Source organism: Ambystoma mexicanum, chromosome 9 (genome assembly GCF_040938575.1).
Source record: "Ambystoma mexicanum isolate Mex_15411 chromosome 9, UKY_AmexF1_1, whole genome shotgun sequence".
In the NCBI taxonomy this organism is placed as follows: Eukaryota; Metazoa; Chordata; class Amphibia; order Caudata; family Ambystomatidae; genus Ambystoma; species Ambystoma mexicanum.
In genome coordinates, this window is record NC_090931.1 from 308,687,349 (window position 1) to 308,711,231 (window position 23,883).

The following is a 23,883-nucleotide window of genomic DNA, read 5'->3' on the forward strand; positions in this document are numbered from 1 at the left end:
CCATTTCCCAGCTTTTTAGATGTTACGGCCAGGTTGTGAGCCTCGAGGCAAATTACCCAGGAGAGTGCAGCACACCCGGACATGAGCATTCTGCATCGCTTCATGCAAGAATACTTCGCTCAAGGTAGGCATCCATACGAACATTCATGCAATCTTATTGGGGGGCACAGGGCTGGGCTACCATACTGTCAAACGTCTGGCGAGTCCTTCGACTCACGGACGTCCCCAAGACAGCGTCCAGGCTGCATGTCAGAAGATGGGGCAAGGTGAATGGAGAGAACAGGTATGTAATGCCAGGAAGGAGCATGTCAGCGCCTCTTGTGGAGGGGAAGAGAATGGCAGCATCCAGCGGTGGGCTGCCCTATGAAGAACTCTGGAGATTCCCTGGTAGGCCTTTTTTGAGGCAACCTATTTTATTTCCAAATGTTCTCATAGGAAAAGGGTAGGGCATGCTGACAATGTGTAATATGGGGTCACTTTGAACATTATTTGCAGGGCCTAGTTTGGTGCTCAGTCCACTCCTGGCAGCATCTCTTGAGGGAGAAGGAAAGGGAAGTAAACAAGGTTGCAACTTAACCCAAGAGGTATCAGTGTAAACCCATCTCTTGAGGAGTGGGACAGCAAAGCCTGAGGTAGGGAGGAGTGTTAGAGTATGGAGAGAGGCATAGGGGAGTGTGACATAGCCTGCAGCACAGGGATCAGGGGCACATCCCGAGGTAGCCGAGGAGTGGTATTATACTGCCCAAGGTAGCGAGGAGCGGCATTATACTGCCCGAGATAGTGAGGAGTGGCATTATACTGCCAGAGGTAGGGAGGAGTGGCATTACACTGCTCGAGGTAGGGAGGAGTGGCATTATACTGCTCGAGGGAGTGAGGAGTGGCATTATACTGCCCGAGGTAGGGAGGAATACGACAGTACGATCTCATGTCAGGGGAAATCACAGTACAGCCGAGCACATGAAGGAGTGGTAGTGCAGCTCAGTGTAGGGATTAACAGCACAGCTTGAGGCAGAGAGGCATGTCCCAGTACCGCCTTGGGTCAAAAGTAGTGCCACAGACTGGGGAAGAAGAAGAAGGGCCACAGTACAGCCCAGGCAGAGCGGCGTGAAACAGTACAACCTGAGGTAGGGAGTAGCGGGACAGCACTGCCAGAGACGGGGATGATAGGAAGTAGTGCCTAAGGTTGGTAGGGCTGCAACAGTACTGCCCTAAATGTGGAGAAGTGCAAAGGTAGCCCCAGAAATAGGGAGCAGCGTCTTTGAAGATCACTATGGGGTCAGGGAAGAAGATGAATGGTGGCAGGAAGTCCCAATGGTGCAGACCTTTCAGTCTTGATCAATGTGTCATTTAACCTGTGACTTGCAATGTTGTGTTGAACAAGTCTAACGTTCCCATTCAAATGAACAGGGCAAGGTTTGTCACTGAAAATGTCCGTATTACCAGCAATCTTCATTATTCTCGGACCTACTCTTCCTGGCCCCATCACTGACCCTTGAAGCGGCCCAGCGCAACCCAGGAACCTAACCCATATACAAAGATCTTAATTCACTCTGCCCTCTTGATGCAGAGGGCAGGGAATTCTTCTTGAGATTGTTGGTGTTTGCCATTCTTGTACAACCAATGAGTGAATCTGTCCCTTCAATTGTTCCCCAAACCTCTTTGCTCCCAGAAAAATCATCTTTAGTGCTGCTGACGTCTGGGATGGCAAGGATTTCCACTCAAGTATTCGGAGCGGTCTACAGGCCACTACTGTCAGCCTCCATGTCCAGAGGTGCAGGGAAGACCCCAACATAGTCGAGGATCGAATGAAGTTCTTCCTGCGTCTACATGGTCTTCACCGGTGTTGAAGCCTCCACACCCTGCTCAACAGCTTTGCACAAAGTTAAGAATTCCATGAGCAGGGACTCAGATACACAGACGGCATAGGTGTTGGACTGCAGGGAAAGATTGCTTTGAGCGCAAGTCATTTTTAAAGGTGATTCCAACCACTTGTCTACATAGTTTCTTGTGATGGGCCCTTCCTTAGACGTGGATGAATGGTCCACTAATTGGGTAGCAGGGCATACATTTCCAATGCTAGTGGCACAGTATTATCCTCTGCTGTCAGCAGGTAGGTGCTCACCATAAAGCACAGAGATGCTATGCTCTGACTCTCCCCATTCCTTCAGAATAGTATTCTTCACTAATGAAATTATGGAAAGCCCTTTTTAAGCCTCCAGTTTCTATTGCCTCAATGTATGCTCATCATTGTCCTCCGGCACCTGTTTAATTGTGGGCTTTTTAAACCACATGTTATCCAGGGCACCTGGATGCCTTCGCGCTATGGCGCGATACAAATGTGTTAACATAACATAACATCCATCACGTGATTGAATCTCTTTGCAAGTTCCTTTACCCTTTGAATCGCCTTCCTCTCCTCCTAAAGGAGGAAAAAAGAGACGTGTTTGAGGAGGAGGCCTTCTCCCCAGTGACCCTTTCCTTCTCAATGGAATCACGGCCCTCCATTAGCTCTTGATTTAGTCTCCTCACTTTTGCTTCTTTCCTGGAAAATTGAGAGACAGACTTGGGTTTGCAAGATTTTCTGAGCCAAAGTCTAGAAAGACAAGAGACCAGGGAGGGGTAGGAAGAGTCTATGGCGCTTTCTGTCCATATTGCCTTTTTGCTGAGCACCTTATGATGATCCATGACACAGGTGTGCCATCAGGCTGGCACATCCAGTGACTATTCTCCAAAGAGCTATTCCAGTGAAGATTCATCCTTTAAAACCCTACACAAGTCAGGGGGTGTGGCCTGTTAAGGGGATTCCACTGTGCTCATGGCTGAAGTTCCTGATGCATCCTCTGTAGAGGATGACAACAAGGGCAGAGTCATAGCCAGGGGTTTCTAACAAGTGGCACCTAAAGCTAATGTAGTTGGGCACACTTCAGTGACAATAACATCTGTAATGACAACTAGACAGTCTTGTCAAAACAGGTTCACCCCTGTTCCTCCAAAACTATAAAGGACCACATTGACTCCCTGGCTCCTTCCCTGGCTGATTTCTGCAATCACTCCTTCGCCACCAGAGTCTTCCCATCCGCCCTAAAGCACTCCCTTGTGCACCCTCTTAAGAAACCTTCTGCCGACCCCCTCCTGCCTGGCTAACTATCGCCCCATCTCCATCACTCCCTTCTTGGGTAAGCCCCTGGACAAACTGGCCATCTCCCAGCTAAATCTCCACACTGAATCTGTTGGTTGTCTTCATGACCATCAGTCTGGCTTCAGAGATGCCAGAAGCATGGAAACTGCTCTTCTGAACATCCGTGAAGACCTGCCAATATTGACTCTAACACCCATTGCGTCCTCATCCTGCTTGATCTCTCTTCTGCCTTTGATACTGTCAACCATGCCATCCTGCTCAACCGTCTCCGTGATAACCTGGGTATCACTGATCAGGCTCTGGCGTGGCTGACTTCTTTCCTGTCCGACTGACCCTTCGAGGTTCAACTCGGGTCCTTCCTCTCTGCTATCTTTTTCTCTATCCGTGGTGTCCCCAGGGGTCTAACCTCTCTCCCTGGCTGTTCAACCAATACCTGGCACTCTTGGCCCACTGCATAGCTTCTCTCTGCCCCAACTTCCAGTGCTACGCAGATATGATATATGATATGATTGTTTATTTATATAGCGCCTATACACAATGTGTTTCAAAGCGCTTCAAGGCAAGGGAGGGAACAAGGGAAAATACAACCACATTCTTACAGGCCATGAACAGTAAGGATGTGAAATTAACTATCGTACTCGGCCTGACGACATTTCAGGTAGTGCAAGAGCTAAGACATAGATAAGAAAGGGAGGGGGAGAGTGGGAAGGAAATGGAAACAGACAGGCGACTACCCTACTAGGCCTGACGACATTTCTGGTAGAGCAGGAGAAAAACAAAAGGTGAGGGAGAGGGGTGCAGAAAGGGAGGAGAGGGACAAAACAAGCGACTATCATACTAGGCCTGACGATATTTCAGATAGTGCTGGAGGGGTGGTGAGGAGGAAAAAAAAGTAATGGGAGGGTGGAGGAAACAGACGAGGTTGCCATCATATTAGGTCCAGGGACAATTCTGATAGAGTAAGTGCATAGAAGAAAGTAAGGGGAAGAGATAGGAAAAGGGAGAAGGGAAAGGAGGAGAGAAAAGAGATTAAGCAGTCAACTAGAGTGGAGAAGCAAGCGTGGAGAGCGAATACAATTGCAGAAGTCGGTAGTAACACATAATGTTGCAAGCCAGGATACAAGATGAAGATGGGAACATCATGATTCAGGGCCACCATGAGTACAAGATGCAAAGAAAGTCCAGCATGAGAGTTGAGAAAGAGTGACGCACAGTGAATGAATGAAGTCCATAAAAGTCAAATCCAGCATTGGCCACAAGACAGTGATCGTGAAGGTGGGCACCAGGTGGGCGGGGCTTGCTAAGTGGTGAAAAGAGCAGCAGGCAGGAAGGTACCAGGTGGGCCGGTCTTAGGCCAGATGACCTAGATCCACTTGCACCTGCTCCCCATCTGCAAAGGAAAAGAAGCTGGAGGGCTCCTTAAGTAGGGAAACAGAGCGGCAAGCAGGAAGGCACCAGGTGGGCGTGGCTTGCTAAGTGGTGAAAAAGAGCGGGAAGCAGGAAAGCACCAGGTGGACGGGGCTCGCTAAGTGGTGAAAAAGAGCGGCAAGCAGGAAGGCACCAGTTGAGCGGGGCTTGCTAAGTGGTGAAAAAGAGCGGCAGGCAGAAAGGCACCAGGTGGGCAGGGCTTAGGCCAGGTGACCTAGATCCACTTGCACCTGCTCCCCATCTGCAAAGGAAAAGAAGCTGGAGGGCTCCTTAAGTAGGGAAACAGAGCGGCAAGCAGAAAGGCACCAGGTGGGCGTGGCTTGCTAAGTGGTGAAAAGGAGCGGGAAGCAGGCAGGCACCAGGTGGGCGGGGCTTGCTAAGTGGTGAAAAAGAGCGGGAAGCAGGAAGGCACCAGGTGGGCGGGGGTTGCTAAGTGATGAAAAAGAGCGGCAGGCAGGAAGGCACCAGGTGGGTGGGGCTTAGGCCAGGTGACCTAGATCCACTTGCACCTGCACCCCATCTGCAAAGGAAAAGAAGCTGGAGGGCTCCTTAAGTAGGAAAACAGAGCGGCAAGCAGGAAGGCACCAGTTGGGCGTGGCTTGCTAAGTGGTGAAAAAGAGTGGCAGGCAGGAAGTGGGCGCGGCTTAGGCCAGGTGATCTAGATCCACTTGCACCTGCTCCCCATATGACACACAGCTCATCTTCAGGCTACCCTCGGCCTCCTCCTCTACTTCACTCATCTCTGACTGTCAGCTATCCAGGAGTGGTGTGCCGCCAATGACCTCTGCCTTAATGCCAGTAAGACTGAGATTCTCCTCATCGGCACACCCGCTCCCTCCTTTCCTGTAGCTCTCTGGCCAGCTTCTCTTGGCTCCCACCTGCAAGGCAAAAAATCTCGGGGTCATCTTCCACTCAACACTCTCCTTCTCTCCTCACATCTCTGACGTCGCTAAGAAGTCACACTACGAGCTACACCTCCTCAGAGGTATTCTTTATTTCCTCTCCTTCCCCCAGAAGCTCACTCTCTCTAGAGCTCTGGTTCTCTCCAGGCTGGACTATTGCAACAGCCTCTTTCTTAATCTGCCTGCTTCTACTCTCCACCCTCTGCAACTTATATAGAACAGGACTACAAGACTAGTCCTTGGCCTCAAGCCCAGGGATCATATCTCTCCAGGACTGAAATCTCTGCACTGGCTCCCAGTGGCTGCGAGGATTAAGTTAAAAAACTTCTGCATCGTCCACAAGGCCTTTTGGGGCCTGGGGCTTCAATACCTTCAACTCTCTCTCTTCCTAAATATCTTCCTTCTTAGGCTCTTTGCTCATCTGCCTCCATCTCCCTCAGGGTCAGCCGCTTCTCCAAGCAACAAGTTGGTGGTAGATCTCTTTCTTCAGCTGGGGCCTCCCTCTGGAACAGCCTCCCTGCCTCCCTGAAACTTGAGGAGAATCATCTTCGGCTCTGGAAGCACCTCAGAACCTTTCTCTTTGCGTCCGCTTTTTCTCCTCCTCTCCCTTGCTGATTTCCTGGCTGACACTGAAACTGCACTGGTTACCTGGCCACCCTCTGATCTCGGGCCCAGGTCCACTCCCCTGCCAGTCACACTCCTGCACTGCCTTCCTGGCAACCCCTGCACTGGGTGACTGTTTTCTGTATCCCTACGGTCCCACTTCCAGCACTTGACACCCGACGTCTGCAATTACCCTTTCATTTGTCACCTGCTGGCCGTACTTTTATTTATTGTTTATTATTGTCTGATCCCATATACTGCACTGTCCTCTCCCCCTCCCCCCGCACTTCTCCTCCTTCCTCTGCCCATGCACTTGTGCGATCTGAATGACACCTGGCCTAGTAGGATCGTTGTTTGTCTTCCCTTTGCCCCCCCGCCCCCTTGCCTCGTTGCGCCTCTAAACACTTTCTACACCTGTGAACTAGGGATCATAAGGGAGAAAGACAAGGCTCCTACGAGTTGAAATATAACTAACAAGAGCGCCTCTGAGGCCCAGCTTTCAAGGCTACTGTTCTTTGTTGATATAAAGCTCCCCTACTCCACACAGACTTTGCAGAGAGTGGATTAATTCTGAATGTCACCTCTGTTTTTGTATATGCTCCCCTTCTGTGCCCTGCCGAGTGAAGAGCAGATGGCACCTGAAATTGCCTCGAACCTTGATCGCACTCACCTTCACTGCCCAGCAGGACCATAGAGTGGATGGCGGAGCAGGGCAGCATGCGCCCCCGACTCATCTAATGTGAGCAAGGAGTGTTTTTGGTATTCCGCTCACCAGGACACATGCAGACAGAGTCCTCCCATGGTGTGCTTGATCCGGGCATCAGGCTTTTCCGTGTCGCAAGAAAATATGCACCACCCCACCCATCCTGAGTGGAGACAGTGGCACCATTCGTGCCCAGTGTCACACCATGTAAACTGGGCACTCACCTGACAAGCCTCTTACACGCCCATACGCGTCAATGGGCTCTTACAGGCCAAACAGAAAATAGTCTGTTTTACCCAACCCTGGGGCCAACAAAGGTTGGGTGCTATGCTGTAGTGTGCTTAATTAATTGCGAGAATTATAGGCAAAGGCCTACTCTAATACCACCAGGTGCAGGGTGGGTAGGCAAGGATAATTACATTAAAATCTAAATGGAACGATATGCACATGGAGCAGGTTCCTGTGGGGTAGTGGCCCATGTCAAAAGTAAGCACTGGGACGAGTAAGAGGGATGTAGAGGTAATGTACTATGTTTGTGCCTCGTGCCTAAACTCTGAGGTGGTTTGCAATGGAATCACTATTGTGGGGTTACTGTCACTGCTTTAGATACAAAATGTACAGCCAAAGGGAATTTGGAAACATACCTTCTTCAGCAGGGAGTTCTGTAGAGACACATCCAAGTTTCAGGGAGAGCGCCATGCAAGGGAGAGAAGAGAAAAGGAACAGGTTTACTAATTTAGCAAAGTCCAAATAGGTCTTTTACAAACCATTGCATTCATTGCCATGACAACAGTTAGAGCAGAAAACGTGTGCAAAGCATTAATTGATGACATATTCAAATGACCTAAGAGAATGAAAGCAGTCTTGCAGTTTATCACATCATAAGACAGATGCAGACACAGGTGCTCTTAATGCCATTTTGATGTTTGCCTTATGACGACAGATGCACTTCTAACCCCATGTCAGAAACACAGCCCCCAAAACAGCAATTTCCCCTCAACCCCACCTACTACCAGAAGCTGTGCGTCCAAGCAGAGGAGGAGAATGTTCAGGAACATTTGCAATCAGAGCAACGGGTTATAGGCTCAGAGCAGTCTGGGAAGGAAATTCAACAGTACCAAATCCACCAATAGGCTCCCTCAATAATCAGGCAACTTGCTTAAGATCAAGAGAAAGACATCTCAGTGTGTGAAATGATCAATGAATGCACACACAATTGAATGAATAGGAATAGGTCCATCATCAAAATCAAATGGGATTCAATGTAAACAAAAAGAAGGAAAAAGACCCCGATTTCAAAATGGAATTATGAATACAAGTAGGGGTGACGGAGGAGTGAATACAGGGTATGGTGAGGACCCCCCCCCCAGAAAAAGTACAATGGGAAAGAGGAAAAAAGGCGACATTGATGAACAGGCATGGGCAGAAACATGGATCCGAATAAATCAATGAACAATCTGTTCTCGGGGCGAGGAAATTACTGACGGGCCCATTGGTCAGTACTCAACCCCCAAAAACTTGTAATACAAGATAGCTGCACCGAGTGAGGAAAGGGTGCAGGACTTACATACTCCAGCACAAATCAATACTAGGGACTCAGTAAGTTGGCAAAGGGAAGTCCGTTTAATAATACATACATCAGCTTATGGATATCAGCAGCATCGCGAACACCTGTCTCGCCCCGACTTCCCCGAACTTCAGTCAAACAGCCTTTTTATTGGCAGATTCCGTCATCAATGACGTACACTTCTATAAAAAATCATCATGCAATATAATTGGTTGGGAAAGGTAACTTAAGTATAGGTGTTATATCTGTATATGAAAATAAGGCATGCGGATTGGATAACTCTTATCGGGTGGGCGTCTATGCCCATCCCTTATAACACACGTGATTGACGTCACTAAAAGTAAGACGTCCTATTGGTTACAGTCTCTATAGGACCCTAGATTACATGGTCCATTGTGATTGGGCAAGTTACACCCCTAAACATAAATCTCCACTTTAATTAGCAGCATCTGGTGTTCCAAGATTCACCCTGCCTCCCTTCTATCAATCAGTGGATTTAGGGCGATGTGTCAATTAGTTGGCTAAGGAAGGCCTCGAAACTGTTGTCTCTTATCAGGAAAAGTTATGGCACCCTCCGATCTGGGTGACATCAGAAGGTGGTACATCTTCGCGCCTGGTTAGTCACGTGCTAGTCCACTGTGAATCTGCTTCAGTTTTCAGCCTTTTCGTGCATTTGATTCTGTGTTCGCTTGGCCACCTGCATGGGCCTCTCTTATCTTGACCTTCCCAGGGCAGGCTGGTATGCTCTGAAGTTTCGGCTCTCTGTAGTTGAGCTTGCCTTCCCCTCACGGGTTGACCTCGATTCCCCAGGCTTAACCCATTCTTTGTTAAGTTGATTCCGCTCTTCCTCCAGGCTTGGACCTAGATGTGAAACTGGTTGGGCCTGGGCCGCCTTCTGCTCAAACAAAATGGAGTTGCACGTGTACATTGTGCTGCATTGAAGTAGACATATATAGTTGTCGCATGCCGTTCTATTCTTCTACTTAAGCATTGCAGGCAGTATTGATTACTTAGCTTCTTGCATTCCAAGCTTATTTACATGCATTAGTCAGTTGATTCTTCCATCTTGGTTCATAGTTATATCGCTTCATACGTTTCATTGCTGCATTGTCTTTCGTATCTCGCGCACTTAGTTTCGTGATTACTCGAGTTCATGTGTGTTGCCTTTTCTCATGCGTTTGGTTTGCTCTGGCTCTCTTCTCATCAATGTTTGCCCTCCATCAGAGCTCTTTGTGTCTCCTCATGAACAGTCTGTAAATACTCATCGTTTCGTATCAGTGGCTGGTATGGTTGTCTGATTGGGTACCGTGCTGCCCAGGGCTGGTTATGGGCGCTTCGGCTGGTACCGATCTCCTTATGTATATGGGGCAGAGGCCTAGGGCGGCTCTCTGCTGATTCAGCTGCTCCTCGTATGTGACATACCTCAGGGGGTACCTTACTGGCACCTCGCATTGGGGGGCAGGGGTATAGGTCATATCTGCGACCTCCTCTACAAATCATTATGGTCAGTTCCATACCATGCCCAAATATGGGCTCAGGCACCAAGGTTGCTTAAGGCATAAAAGCATTGATGAAAAAAGAAGGTCCAGATTTGGAGAATAGGAAGGAAGGAGGAATCGAGGGCCAGAGGCAGTCACTGACCTTTGGAATCCCTCTTAATAGCGGGAAGGGAGGGCGGGAGGGATACATTCTGGTCTAACCCAGCCTCCAAGTCTGTTTGGTTTAAGCAGCCTGCCCTGGCAAGCAATGGAAACCAAACTCAACTACACCTCCTGTTGAACTGGTAGATCCGGACAAAGGAGACGGCAAAAACACCTGTATATAAAAAGCAGAACCCCCAGGCAAAAACTTAGTGTAATGAGAAGCAAGTTTCTAGAAGCCTGAATAAAAGTAATGCAAACTTGATATTCTGATCCTACATAACAAAACAAACTTTTGGAATAACAGGAAACAGAGATCACTTCCTCAGGGACACATTAAGAAATCGGAGAAAATGTATACACAATGCAACAAAGAATAACGCAATGCCGAGTAGAAAAACAAAACAAGACACTAAACACATTCAGGTTAGCACCCTTTACATTTGTATTTTCAATATGTTAATGTTCATAAAGGATTTTTCACAGAATATCAAATAGATCAAAATAGGGCGGATTGAGAAACGTTGAATGCGTGATAAGTTTTGGCCCAACATCTAGGAGGTTAAACTTCGAATCGAACTCTCGAAATTCATCACCTGCACCCTAGAATGGCAAGCTCACCCCAATCTTGCGCTGCCTGCCACTTTCACTTCTTCAACCTCCTGGCTCACCATCAATGGAACACCCACCCTTTGCAAACGTAAGGACATTGCAACAGTGACTGGCTTCAAGATCACCTGTAAGAACCACCTTCCCTCTCCTGGGAGCCCTGCAGACATATGTGCCATCACCCCCCCCCCCACATGATGTCCAACCTTGGTGGTCACTGGATTGCATACCTCTACACACTAATGCTGCAGATGTGTGAGTTTGTACGATCCCAGATTACTGTTCCAAACGTTATCCTCATTAGCAGCCAGTTTAATAGATTAACTACTATGTTTACACTTTGTAAAGGTTTGTAAAGCACTCAACAATCGCACCGCAACAGCCATCAATCATTCATTTGTACAATGCTTCGTAGTGAAAAAACCCACATTCTCAATAAATAAATTAGGAAAATGTGATCAAAACTCAAGGTTTAAATTGAATCTGCTGCCCACGAGACAGCTGCAAGGAATGAGGTGATGTCTTCACAAAACTTTGAGCAAGCGCTGATACGGTTCTCAGGAGGTGGAATCATTGATAAATTTATGCATTGAGTGCCCTGCCTCGTCTCTGATTCGAAATGAGAAATTGTCTCTTTTTAGCAGGGTACTGTTTGAAGATCTATTGACTAGGATTTTAAACACTAATCAAATTTCACTTTACCTTAGGATTTTAGATTTTGTGTGTCAAATTTTAGAAATTTAGTATAGTGCTTAGTAGAATGTAAATGGAATTGTGAATAATGTGTTTGTTATGTGCTAAAAGTTCAGCTTACGAACTATATCGCATAATAAAACTAAACAAAAATTAGGAAAATGGGTATTGATCTAATTAACATTGAATGCAAATCCATAACAAATTAGGCATGGTTTATTGATGTGGGTGCGTGGAAGTGTCAAGGCACAGAATTACACAGATCAGAACAAAGGGAAACCTCGACTGTATTAATGCTCCTGAACATCCTGATCGCCTATCTTGTAAAAAGGGGGAAATGCCCCTTTTCATCATAAATATTTCGCAAACAGACCACTTTCATCGAACGGCAGCCGGTTGGGCAACTGCGCATGTGTTTACAGTGTAATGCGGAAGAGGTGACTGGGGCAGACTGGGAGCTGATGAGGGGTTTTGGGAGGGGTAGGGGCATTTGTATGTGTTGGCATATTTATTTTATTTTATTTATTTTTTGTATTCATAAAGCGCCATACAGCCCAAGGGCATTGAGGCGCTGTTGCATGAAAATGTCTTGGTTACATGCATAGGTGCACATGCACGTGGGTTACAAGGAACATGATTTACGCAAGGTTATACCGAACAACAGAATCAAGTTTCAACTTACATAGGTGCTGGTCTGCAAAAGGGGCGAGGAATATAGCTGCCAAGGGCCAGGTTATACAAACAGCCATGTTTTAATGGCTTTCCTGAAAGCAGTGTGTGAATTGACTAGGCCGCTCTTGTAGGTTTATCTGAATGGGATTTCACCAGTCTCTGGGAGAGATACCTTGGAGCTCTGTTGTTGAGACACTTGTGAGTGATGGCGAGGGTTTTGAAGGATATGCGCTCCTTAAAGGGGAGCCAATGGACTAGTCTTCTTGTTGCAGAGATGTGTTCCTTCTTTGAGATGCCAGTGGCTGCCCGAAGGGCATTGTTCTGAATGATTTGCAGCTTTTTGATGTTCTTAGCAGACGTGCCAAGTAGGAGGGTATTGCAATAGTCTAAATGGGAACCGATTATCGCCCTGGCAATGGTGAGGCAGTTCTGTTGGGACAAAAAGGGCCTGGCTGCGTTGATCAATTTTGAATGGTAGGCCGCGGCCGATGCCATCGCATTTACTTGTCTGTTCATAGTTAGGTTGGAGTCTAGGAAGACCCCTAGGGTTTTTACTACGTGCGACACTGGAATAGGAGTGTTATCGATGGTGAATGCCTTGTAGTTCTTGTTGAGTTTTTTTAAGGCAGCCGGTGAACCAATGAGAAGCAGTTCCGTTTTCTCTCCATTCAGGCAGAGCCAATTTTCTGCCATCCAGGTTTGAATTTTGGTGTATATGGTGCTTAGGTTTTCATTGTCAATATCATGATCACCTGTGAGGGAGATGAGCACCCGCATGTCATCCGCATAATTGGTGTATGTTATGCCTAGCTCATCTAGGTATTTGAATTGGGGCTTCATGAAAAGGTTGTACAAGGTCGGACAGATGCAGGAGCCCTGTGGGACCCCACATTTGATAGTGTCTGGGATGGCACATGCTTGTTCAGAGAAAACTTTCATGAATCTGTAGTGTTGGTGGAGAGGTTGGCTGTGGATGACAAGAGGTGGCAAAGGGTGCTGTGGTCCACAAGATCAAATGCTGTTGATAGGTCAAGTAGTAGGAGGAGCGCTGGCTTGCCTGCATCCCTTAGGATATCAATTTGATTTTTCAGATCTAGGAGGGTGGCTTCTGTCCCATGGCCCGGACGGGGGGGGGAGAGAGAGAGAGAGAGCGAGCGAGCGAGCGAGAGAGAGAGAGAGTAAGAGAGAGAGAGAGAGAGAGAGAGAGAGAGAGAGAGAGAGAGATAGTGTGTGTGTGTGTGTGTGTGCGTGCGTGCGTCGCTCTTACGTGATTCACATCATCAGCAAGTAATGCATCCTTTGGATGTGACAGGCATGGCCTCACTTTGGTCATACCTAGAATTCTTTAACCGGGTTGTCTGAAGTAAGTCCAATCTTCTTTATCTTCTAGGAATCATTTTTATCATAAGCTGAATGCTTGTAAAAAGTGAGAAATTGCATGTGACCGGTGTAATCAGCACAGAATTCGCACAATGTCTACATTGCCATTTCCTCTCCTTCAGTTACTAAGGAACATTGGGCATCTTCTCCGCTGTGCTGCAGGCGCCTTAAACCATAACTGAGCAAACGTCAAGAAGTTGGTCTCCCGCTTCCCCGTACTTGAGAAGGAGGTTCCAATTAAGAGCAGTGACGTAATTAGGATAACCAGCAAAATTGCGGAATTGAAATTAAATGCCAGCTCCCTTGTGATAATTTTGCCGGATAGTAGTAGTTCGGTTCTGCACATACAAATCTCTAAGGGATTCTCAATTATCAATGACCCAAGTGATGAGAAGAGGGCCAGCTCTCAGAAGGGTACGGATAGTTAGTGAGTGGTGCTTTAACTATGTCATAAGAGTGGTCTGCGTTACAATAGTCATGAATAACCTTCATTCTTGGTTATTAACTTTGAATTGTATAGTATTTTCTGCCAACCCTATGGAAAGATGAAGCTCCATGCGGCACGGTAATAGTATTGCAACATGTTTAGCTGGCGAGTTTTATTAGCACAGGCATATGGCCCTGCATTGCCTCAGCTACCATCACACTCTCTCCTACCGCAGTTAGCGATGCACTTGACCAAAGTCCACAGAACTACCAGGCGTTTCACGGAAATCCCATCACCCGCACATCCTACAATTATAACATGAGAGGGAATAGAACTAGGATGGCCAGACTCTCCAACCACTGTAAGCGGCAAGCAAACCAGAAAGGCCAAGCTCTGAAGAAAACCTAAGATAGGCAGGGCTGGAGAGCCTAGACTGTACAGCATTGTGATAGGGCAAAGAACCAGATAGGCCAAGCTCTGCAACCAACCTAAGATGGGGCAGAACTAGAGAGTCTAGACTGTACAGCCTTGTAATATGGCAAAGAACCAGATAGGCCAAGCTCTGCAGCCAACCAAAGATGGGGCAGAACTAGAGAGCCTAGACTGTACAACATTGTGATAGGGCAAAGAACCAGATAGGCCAAGCTCTGCAACCAACCCAAGATGGGGAAGAACTAGAGAGCCTAGACTGTACAGCATTGTGATAGGGCAAAGAACCAGTTAGGCTAGCCATCACAGGCCAAGAAGACCAAAGGGAATCGGAGACCAGGCTTTGCAGCCATTTTAAGACCAGACAAAACCAGAAATATCAGACTCTGCAGCCAATCTAAGATGGATGAGAACTGGACAGGCCTCGGCATGCAGCAATTGTACGAACAGATAAACAAGGCTATGCAGGCATTGTCAGAACCGAGAACAACAGAGGGAGCTGGCTATCCAGCTATTGTAAGAGGGAAGCGAGCAAAAGGCCAAACCTTAAAATAATGTAGGAAGGGAAGAAGGGAACTGGAGCCCTCACTCTGCGGCAATATAAAAAGGGTAGAGAAAAAGATAGACAATGCTTTGCAACTATTGCAAGACCACAGAGGACCCACTCTACAGCAATTTAAAAGTGTGGCAAGAGCCAATGAGACCAAATAATGCAACTATTTTACGAGAGAAGCTAACCAGCTTGACCAGCCTTTGCAGCCAATGTAAGAGTGAGGAGAAGCTCAGAGAGCAGACTCTGCAGCAGTGGAAGGGGGCAAGCAAGTCCAGACATTGCAGCTATTGTAAGAGCATGGCAACCACAGAGGTCCATGACTGCAGTCAATGCAAGAGGCTTGAAAACCAGACTCAGTATTCAATGTAAGGGACAGAGGCGTTGCTAGGGGGCTGAGGGGGCTCTAGACCCTGGTCTTTTGCTTGTAGCCCCAGACAGAATCTCAGGGGCTAGAGTCAAAGGGCTAGCTAGTCCAGAGTCCCAACAGTCCCAACATTAGCTTAGCACCGGATCTTTCCCAGACCTAGCAACACCGCTGGTAAGAGGAAAGGACTAGAAAGGCCATAAAGGGAAGTCTTTGTAAGACCAGGATCACCAGAGAGGACCGAACATTTTAAGTGCAGGGGAAACCAAAGAGGCCAGGCTCTACAGAGTAAGAAAGGAGAAACCGAAAACAGATCGTTCCGCAAGGGTAAGAGGGGAGTGAACCAGAGAGGCCAGGCTCTACAGACTGTGTAAGAAAGGAGAAACCGAAAAGAGAGCCTTCCGCAAGGGTAAGAGGGGAGTGAACCAGAGGGACCCTGTCTACAGCCTGTGTAATGGAGTAGGAGTGGCGATGTAAGACACCCTCTGCAGCCCGAGTATTAAGAGAAACCACCAGAGACGGTAGAATGGGGTAAGAAAAGCAGAGACGTCAGACTCGCCAGTCAATTGATCAAAGTCCTACCGCGGTCAGCCCGATCCAGTCCTTCATCCTCCCATGGTCACCACATTATTATCCTATATACACATGATTCCAGTGGTCGAAGTGAGCGGAAGCGGTCGGGAACGGTGCTCCTGTACTTTTTTAAATTACCTTTTACAGCTCCTATACTTATATTTTAAAAAGAAACCGTTCCGGAATGGTTTCGTTTTAAAATAAATGTGTAGGAAGAAGTTGAAACTTACACTTTCAGTGCACTGCACTGAACGTTCCCTTAAACAGCAGCTGCAAGTGTTTGGGGGTGTGCATTGTGTGTGGGAGGGGACGTGGTGATGGGGTTTGTGGGGAGTGGGTGCAGGCTAGCATCGAACATCGTTCCACTACTTCTTTTCGTACACTTCGACCACTGCATGATTCTTTAAGGGTGTCTGTGCATTAGGGACTGGGAATGCTCACACAACGATACCCAGCCCCCCCTCTTCTAAAATTCTACAGAAATAAGACAGACCGGCTCAAGGCATCAACCGAGAGTCCCATGTTTCAAACATTTTATCCTCCTCCCTAAACTCATAACCTGCTTGAATGACATTACATGGCTCATGGTTTACAATGTTTTGATTTGACTGCATATTTATTTATTATTTGTTTATTAACGTTTATAAAGCGTGCAACAGCCCTAAGCCATCGATGCGCTGTTACAAGACAACATACTTAGTTACAGAATACATTTATACATATTTACATCAGAAGTACAGGAGTGAACCGACATTTTACGTCACTTGTTTTATACGAGTCCGCTGGAATTTGTCATTTGTTGACTCATATAAACATATGTAAATATAAAGCTCTGTGGTGATTCTTATGTTCCAATAATGTGGTTGGGTTTTATGCAAAACATCCAGGCGCCCTAAATGCTGCTATTGGTCCCCTTCACCTTTCTCATAGAGGTATTTCGAAAGAGTACACTAGGAGTGAACCAGAGTGTCCTTCTGGAATGAGAACCTTCAATGAGAAACACATGCCCACCCCCAACACTTGTTTTTTTCTCCGATTGCACTGCTGTCAGCAACGGCTGGGATGGCACCAGCAGAAAGAGAGAGCGAGAGAGAGCAGGGCAGACTGAGGCAGAGAGAGAGTCCTAGATGTGAATAGCCAGTTATTTTGACTACAGAGAAGGAGCTTTAAAAGGTAGGCACTCGTCTCATTACGAGTCGGAGAGACAGTTCTATGTCGGCGGCAAAAAAAACTGCGCAAAAAAACCCTGGCGATGAATGAACGTCGTATCAGAGAAATATGCGCATTGTTTTTTGCTAACGTCAAAAAATGAAATATAATAAGATGTATTCACAGAGCACTTGGATTTGAAAATTGCAACTTGACTAAGCCATTACGGTCACATTCTAGCAAAGAGCAGACGGCTCTGCTACAGAGAGCATTAGTGGGGGGGGGGGGGGGGGCGGGGGTGTTGGGTGGTGGGGGCGACTTTGATAGAATTATCTGCAACCAGCGCAGCAGACCTCCAGGTTCTTCAAAGGATCAGACATGAGATTTTTGTAAAACAGCGGTGCCTTGTTCCCGTTTCATAAAAGGGGACAGTATTTTCAGAGCTATGGAAACAGACAGGCCTCTCCAGGCCAGAACAAGGCGAGACACATGAAAAGTCTCCAGTTCCTCTGTGGTCTATTCATAGGTCGGCTCTATGGATAGTGCCGCTTCCCGCTGAAATGCAGGGAAACGCTGCACGTCTCTAGAAGGTCAGGTCTGCAGTGGAACACGTGCTCACAGCCTCGGCTCATTTGCAAAATACCGGTTTTTGGTATAAAGAACGATGCTGTCTCGGAACACTGGAAATCATAATGACCATTTTTACTTTACTTGTTCCAGGTCCGGACTGGGACACAAAAGTAATGCGAGCAAGCATTGGCAAAGCCAACAGTGTGTGCCTTTGTGTAGGTATTGGATTGCTAGGCGCCAAGTTAATGGGACTACCTGGCCAAAAGGTTGTAACAGCTGGAAAATGGAGTGATAACCTGGCAAATACCTATTTGATATATCCACCTAAAACGGTTGGCTTTGTCTGAGCATATTTATAACAGAACTTCAGGGCAAGGCAGAGATAGAAATCTAGTGGCTGAAGGCACAATAGGTTAAGACATTTGTATTACACAAGCAGCCCTTAACAGCTGCACCGACGCCATTAGCACCCAGAAGACTGCTAAGAGAAAACACTGCCCGGCTGAAGCCTGATGTAACTGCTTGGTAGAGTGAGCTCAAAGAGCTTCCAGAAGGTTATGTTTTGGGTGGGAAGGGGTATGTAGTGGGTGAGAATGGCCATAATGATTAGCATTGCCATGGGCAGTCAAGGGGTGGATAAATAACCAAAATAACACCCAAAAAAGAGGTCCACACCTGAAAATCACAGTGCATTGTTTTTCGCAGCAAGCTGTTTCAATAATACCTTGGAGTACATTTTCGAGAACTTATGTGGCAAAGCCATGTTGGTTCAGAGACATTGCTCAAAACAAACAGCTGCTCAATGATACAAGGCAGCAACTTGACCCACATTGGCCCATGAAAGGGTACATAATCAACTTTTGGGCTGGCCCTTCAGGCACTGATCTTTTGCTGTCCACACCAGGCTGACACTGATTTATCCAACTGCACGATTCTGCCATGTAAAGCATCCAACTATCCCTATCACTAATTCAACGTCATCACCTTAACGCTGCATCTACCACCATACACTCTATACAGAAACCAGAACATTCCCAGGAGCCAACCACTATCATCCCACCGTGCTGCATTCCCAGCACTATCCATGCTCGTAGATTAGAATGAAGGTCATGGGTCTGTAATGCAGCAACCCCCCTGGGGCCCATAAGGTAACACAAAACCCAAGTGTCCAACTCACCCTGAATCTCACTGGCAAACAGATAGCAGGGCCTTCTGAATCTGCACTCCTAGTAACACCGCAGGATTTGCACCTGAACTCCCTTACTAACATCGCCAACCACCACCTTCTCTTGCAGAACCGAGCAGCGCCGTAATGGCAGAAGTCATGATAACACAAGATTCGGTGACATGACTTGTGTGCTTCCAGCCATTATTAGAGTAAAACTTTGACGCGTTAAGGCTTCAAAGGAATGAGAAAACTGGCCGCCTCCCATCTTTGGGTGAAAACTGCTAGCCATCCTGGCAGACCGCCTGCTCCAATGGCCAGACTTCTGAACGCCTCGGCGGCTTGGTAAATAACCAATATGAATAACCAAGAGTGGGCCAACAAGTCCCTCTTTAAGCTGTGTGCACAACTTCCCAAATTCTGAACCATTGCTTTTTCAGAGTAAGGTCCAGCATCGCACATCCAGTACTTGGTAATGGGGATAAACAGGGATTTGGGCCCAGGTTCCGACTACCATAGCTCCTACAGCAGGTGGGCACAAAAGCCATAGCCGGCAAATTCAATACCAGTCTTCCCATCCAAACACATGTTGTGCATGGGAGAGAGTTGGTGACGTCATTCTCTTGGTGGAATCCAAGGACAGGGTGCAGCATATCTTTCAACTATTTTTGTTGTCTGTTGGTATGGAGTGGGGTCCTTGGAAAGCATACCACCCACCCAAACCTCTACTATATTATTTATTTCCTTGTGAGAACCATGAGTCTGGCGGCGGGGGAGAGGGGGGCAGGTGGTGATACTGAGTAAAGAGCCAATTTGGCTACTGCAGTAGGCACTCTTTAAAAATGTTTTTAAAAGTTGCAAGTTTAAAGTTTTAAAGCCTATTTTTTGCACACCTACACATGTAAAATGTGTACATTGAGTAGTGAATGCAACCCCCGGTTTGCAGTTTTAGCAGCCAGAGCACTGTGTTGGTGAATTGCTAATTCTGCAAGCTTTTAATAAGAGAGGTACATGACACATGGGTCTTTGTGAACACCAGGTTACTTTTTAATGTATGCCCATATGAAGACTTAAATCATTCATGGAAGAAATTGCGGTTGTGAATCCCAACCTTTGTGAATCAGACCCTATGGGCCTGATTCACATACGCGCTTTATAAAGGCGGGATCCCGCAGGAAAACTCTCGGTGAAGCAGGCCCCGTGTGTTTTCAACGTTCTTTTTCTTTACTATGGGGATGGATGCTTGTGTGGTTTTAATCTTCGGATTTCAAGGGTATACGTGAAAGCCCGAAAAACAAACAACCCATAGGTTAGAAGATTCCGGTTCATGTTAACACTACTTGACGTGAAAGTGGTATACTTTGCCACGTGTAACTATGCACTTGCAAAGCACTCTTTTCATGCGCAGTTGAGCATTTCGTTGTTGTGTTGTTCTAAATCTCTCTGTTCGATGTCGAGATGGATCACAAATGACTATCATTCAAAGGAGGTAAACACAAAGTCCCTCCCTTAGTGCCAGAGAATGACTGTATTCCTTACGGCACTTGCTCCATGTAACCTACGCAACGCCTTCTGTTCACGTAACTAAGACATCTTGAAACAGCACCTCGATGCCTCCGGGCTGTAGGCGCTTTACAAATACAAAATAAATAAAAATAAAAAAAAGATTCAGGTGCCATCCATGTGTCCTTCCATCAACTGCACATATTCAGGGTTGGAAATTGCTGGGAGCTCTTTAGCTCGTGCTTCTCGCAAAGGAGAGCCTGGCTAGCTTGAAGCCAACAGTGACCAAGAGCTACTTCTGGCTTGCAGGCCAACTGGTGCCTAATAAACAAGTAGATGTGGAATTACCTTTGAGTACCTCAGCATGATACTTAAGAAGAACAATGACATTCTTACACATTAAACACCATGGCTCATATGGCAGGGGACTGTTTTCTGCATCCCTACAGTCCCACTACCAGCACTTACTTTGATGTCTGCACTTACCCTTGCACTTGCCACCTGCTGGCCGTACTTCTACTTATTGTTATTTATTCTTTTATCCCATGTACTGCACTGGCCCCTCCCCCTGCACTTTCCCCTTCCCCCTTCCCATGCACTTGCGTGATCTGAATGACACCTGGCCTAGTAGGATCGTTGCCTTTCTGTCTGTCCTCCCTCTGTTCCTCCTCCCTTGCCTCGTCGCACCTTGAAACACTTTGTATAGGCACGTTATAAATGCCTTATCATATCATATCATATATACTGGGATACAAGGTAAAGTGTGCATCTCACGTGGAAGTGAGATTTGCAGTGCGCTGTGCACTACTTCCTGGTTCCTCAGCGGTAGCGCGTGTCTATTGGGTGATGCCTGAAACCCAGGAGCTGGATTTAGCTCCTACTCGTCTCAGTTTCGAACCGAGATAAGTGAACCATGCTTTGCACAGTTTGCCGCCACCCCCATTTGCAATTTTCCCCTTGCACAATTTAGCACCATTGCAACAAAATAACAGAAATGCAACACTAGAATCTTAATTCTGGCCACCCTGGCAGAGTTCATGGAACCATGCATTCAATGCCATACAAGGCACTGAAATTCGCCACACCTTTCTGATGTGCAGGAAAAACGTCTGACTTGCAAGAATGTGTTTTCCTCTTTTTCTTCAGAAACAGACCATCCTCCAGGTGTTATTTCCACTATTGTAACGAGCAATGCTTGCCCACTACATTTCTCGAGAAAAAGAAAAAAAAAAAAAAGGTGTTTTCCGCCTTGCACATTGCACCGAAAATGCCTCTGGTGTGCCCCGAGGCCACGGTGCGGAGTGTGTGTTGTTGGACCTGTTTGCCTCATTGGTCTGTGCCACTGGCAGCTTGAGAAAAAAACATCAATTACAGCCCCTCCATCTTGCCCTAGGGCGTCACTTCTTCCTGATTTGGAGTTCGACTAGGGACCAGGAATCCAGAGCAGAAACAGAAGCAGGGCTCTCAAGTTTCCCATGGCCGTGCATGAGAAAACCATCCATTTTGCTTGGAACTCTGGATCTTGTAGTTTGTTTCTTTCCAATTTGAAATTAAGCAAAGCTACTAGTTCCAAAATCCACAGGGAAGAACACTGGACAGCCATCTCACACATGGACACGAGAAACTGGAGAGCTCTGCAGAAGCCAATTCTAGAGATGAAGGGTCGGACTGGGACAAGAAATTGGCCCGGTCACCCAAAAAAAAGTGTCCCACACCTCGCCTCAAAAAGTGGCCCACCCCTTGCCTCACGACCCTTGACCTCTGATGGCATCACCGGAAGTGATGTCATTTGACCCCACCTCAAAGTGACATCCCGGGAAGTGATGAAACACGAACTTTCACCCCTTGACAAAACAGGCAGTGGCATCAAATAGCATTTGTTCCTAAGTACACTAAATTACTGTGAATCCAAGCAGACGTCCACGCCAAATGATATGTTATTGTATAGAACTTACGCTTGAGCTCTTTTTTATAGAACAAATATGCATACAATATCACCCAACCTGTGTTGGTACTCATTTATCTATGTAAGAAGTATGAAAGGCTTTTTGAAAGAAAAAAAAAGAGTGAAAAAAAACATTTGTTCAATTTTTTCTTCTTCCAAACCAGCCAGGCATGGCCAGAAACCGGCCCCCACTCCCCAGGGACGACTTCGGCCCGGCCACGGGCTGAAAGGCCAAGGGGCCAATCCGACCGTATAGAGATGTCCCTTTCATGCACCATATACACACTAGCGGGGGACCCATGCAGCCCCTGTGGTGCAGAGGACCCTGCCACACCAGGTCTGAGGGGCCAGGTCCTGTCCTCAGCTGGGCCGGGGCTTGCAGCACGAGGAGGCAGCGCTCAGTAGGGGTTGGAGATGACCATGACTTGTAGCACATGTCACATGCCACGCTCAGCTCAAACCCCTTCTCCTCTGGCTTCCTCACGGCTCATATACAGGAACCAGGAAGATCTTCCAGCTTCCTGGTTCCTGTTTGTGAGCAGCACGGAAGAGCCGAGGGTGGCCTGGAGTGACAAACCTAAGCTGGAAAAACAGGTAAGAGGGCTTTTTTTAATGTGTGTGTATTTTGCATGTGTGAAGTGTGTGCCGTATGTACATATATGCTATGGGTGAGTGGTAGGTGGTGGGTGAATGAAAAGAAAGGTGATAGTGTGATTTTGAATGTTATGGGTGTGTGTGTGTGTGCCTGTGTAGAAAATCCAGTGATAGTGAATGTAAGAGAAGATGTATGTGTGAGTGACTGAGTAGCAATGTGAAGGTGTATGTTTGAATGTTCTGGGTGGGTGGGTATGTGCCTTTGTAGAGAATCCATTGAGAGTGGGTATAAGAGCAGGGGTATGAGTGAGTGAATGGGGACGGGGGAGGGGGTGGGTGTGTGTGGGTGTGTGTGTGTGTGTGTGTGTAGAGAATGCAGTGAGAGTGGATGTAAGAGAAGGTGTATGAGTGAGTGACTGGAGGATGAATGGGTATGAATGTGATTGTGTGTGAAAGAGAAAGAGAGAGAAAGAGAGAGAAAGAGAGAGAGAGAGAGAGAGAGTGTATATACACCCTGGGAGACTGGGGATCACTAGAGCATTTTTATTGACGTTGCATGTTTTATTGGTATTTTCGGGAAAAGCCAAGTTCATGTGTGTCATTACCTGGCTAGACTGGCATTTTGGTGCAGCCAGTCTAGACATTGCTTACTGTGGCATGACATGTATTACACAACATCTTTGCTAAAGCAAACATGATAAGTAGTATTACCTCACTAGATTGCCGTTTTGGTGTAGTACCCTGTGGATTTCTTACTGTAGCATGACTTTTTATCAACTGAGCATCTATGACGAAGCAAGCATGATAAGTGTTCTTATGGACCTAGAGTGGATTACATTGGAACCAGTTTGGACATGTTTTCTTATTGTGACTTGTCACTTTAAATAGCCAAACCAACGGGAGCATGTTCTTACATAGGAGTGCTGGCATATATTGGCAGAGCCAGCTTTGTGCCTACTGCAAGTAATGATACAGTAAAAAAAAAACTCAAAGCGAACATGAGTATGTTCTCATACAGGAATACTAGCATATTTTGGTGAAGCCAGGATAGAAATGTATAGGTAGAGCCAGCATGGAAATGTTTTTATACCGTCATATATTGCAGGGACCGGCATGACAAGGCATTGAGAAATGTGCCTGTGCACCTTTGGTGACTTGCATCTATTGAACTTTTTTCATGAGTTACCATACACCCTTAAAAAACTGAAAGTGTGCTGTGTAATACACCATTTTAACCCATTATTCAAAACATGTTCTATGGGGAGGGGGACGAAA

The 23,883-nt window shown here is 46.9% G+C and overlaps 1 protein-coding gene across 3 annotated transcripts in view; it reads right to left on the reverse strand.

The window, feature by feature from the left end:
- ATP2A3 (ATPase sarcoplasmic/endoplasmic reticulum Ca2+ transporting 3) overlaps positions 1-23,883 on the reverse strand; it is a 680,492-nt gene that overhangs the window by 471,710 nt on the left and 184,899 nt on the right. For all 3 annotated transcript variants that reach the window (XM_069614715.1, XM_069614714.1, XM_069614716.1), the window contains exon 2: positions 7,420-7,437. In XM_069614715.1, the coding sequence (XP_069470816.1) occupies positions 7,420-7,437 (18 nt within the window). The remainder of the gene's footprint in view (positions 1-7,419; positions 7,438-23,883) is intronic.